The sequence below is a fragment of the Propithecus coquereli genome, unplaced genomic scaffold (genome assembly GCF_000956105.1).
Source record: "Propithecus coquereli isolate 6110/MARCELLA unplaced genomic scaffold, Pcoq_1.0 Scaffold419, whole genome shotgun sequence".
In the NCBI taxonomy this organism is placed as follows: Eukaryota; Metazoa; Chordata; class Mammalia; order Primates; family Indriidae; genus Propithecus; species Propithecus coquereli.
In genome coordinates, this window is record NW_012149941.1 from 1,546,300 (window position 1) to 1,547,348 (window position 1,049).

The 1,049-nt window shown below is 35.3% G+C and overlaps 1 protein-coding gene across 1 annotated transcript in view; it reads left to right on the plus strand.

The window, feature by feature from the left end:
* FAM114A2 (family with sequence similarity 114, member A2) overlaps window positions 1-1,049 on the plus strand; it is a gene marked incomplete at its 3' end in the record, with an annotated part of 93,731 nt that extends 92,682 nt beyond the window's left edge. Inside the window, exon 11 of the mRNA XM_012653184.1 lies at window positions 933-1,049. Within this exon, the coding sequence (XP_012508638.1) occupies window positions 933-1,049 (117 nt within the window). The remainder of the gene's footprint in view (window positions 1-932) is intronic.

Genomic DNA, 1,049 nt, shown 5'->3' on the forward strand with positions numbered 1-1,049 from the left:
CAGGAACTTTGCAAACCAAATTCCTGCCCTGAATCTTCCTCGATTTGTATGACTCTGGACCAGGCATTTACCTTCTTGACAAACTCATTATTTTTATATGTAAAATAAGAGATTTAACTAGATGATACCTGAGGTCTCTTTTGGCTAGAAAATTTAGTATCAAATGTCACATTGAAGTTTAAATAGTAATACTTGCCATTGATAAATTTTAGAAAGGTAATCTCATTTGATATGGGTTCCCTATTGCTATTTTGAGTTGATTTTTCTTGCTTACAGATTTGAAATGCTCTTGTCCTTGAAATTGCACATTTTTATCTTAATGTAATGAACTCTGTTGTTATTCTTCTGGACAGTAAGAGCTTTTCAATATAAATGAAGTCTGGTAAATTCTGAGCATAATGATTCCCTAACACTTCTCATAAACATGCCTATTATATGAGATAAAAATATATCTATACTGTGTCATGTTTGAATGCAGTATTCCTTGTTTATGTTTGCAAGTACCTATCTTGTGTTCACTGATTACACTTAGTTCACGGAAGAAGAGCTATCACACGGGGCTGGAAATCCTATTGGTGCAGGATATATAGCCTTTTGACAGCCTCTTTCAGTAATTGACTACAATGCTGTGGCAGAATCTACCTACTCAGTCAAGGAATAAATAAGCTTTGAATACCATGTTTGAGCAGGTTGCCAAAGAACAGCCATTTTTGATAGGCAAATGAGACAAAAATGCTGACATTCTTTTTTGGTGCATCTTAAGAGCTAGATTCTTCTTCTTCCTATAATAGAGTTTACCAAAATGGCCAAGTCTGTGTTCTTATTTGCCAGGCTAAAAATTTAGTGTTAGATTGCAAAAATTCATCTGTTTCTTTGTTGTCTTGCAGTATATTTTAAGTGACTGTGATATTTTCTTGTTTTTTAAATCCTAGGCATCAAACAGTGCCTCCTATATCCAGGATGCCTTTCAGCTACTCTTACCTGTGCTAGAAATCTCTCTCATTGAGAACAAGACTGAATCACCCAGACGTGAGCTGCAGAGCCAGAAG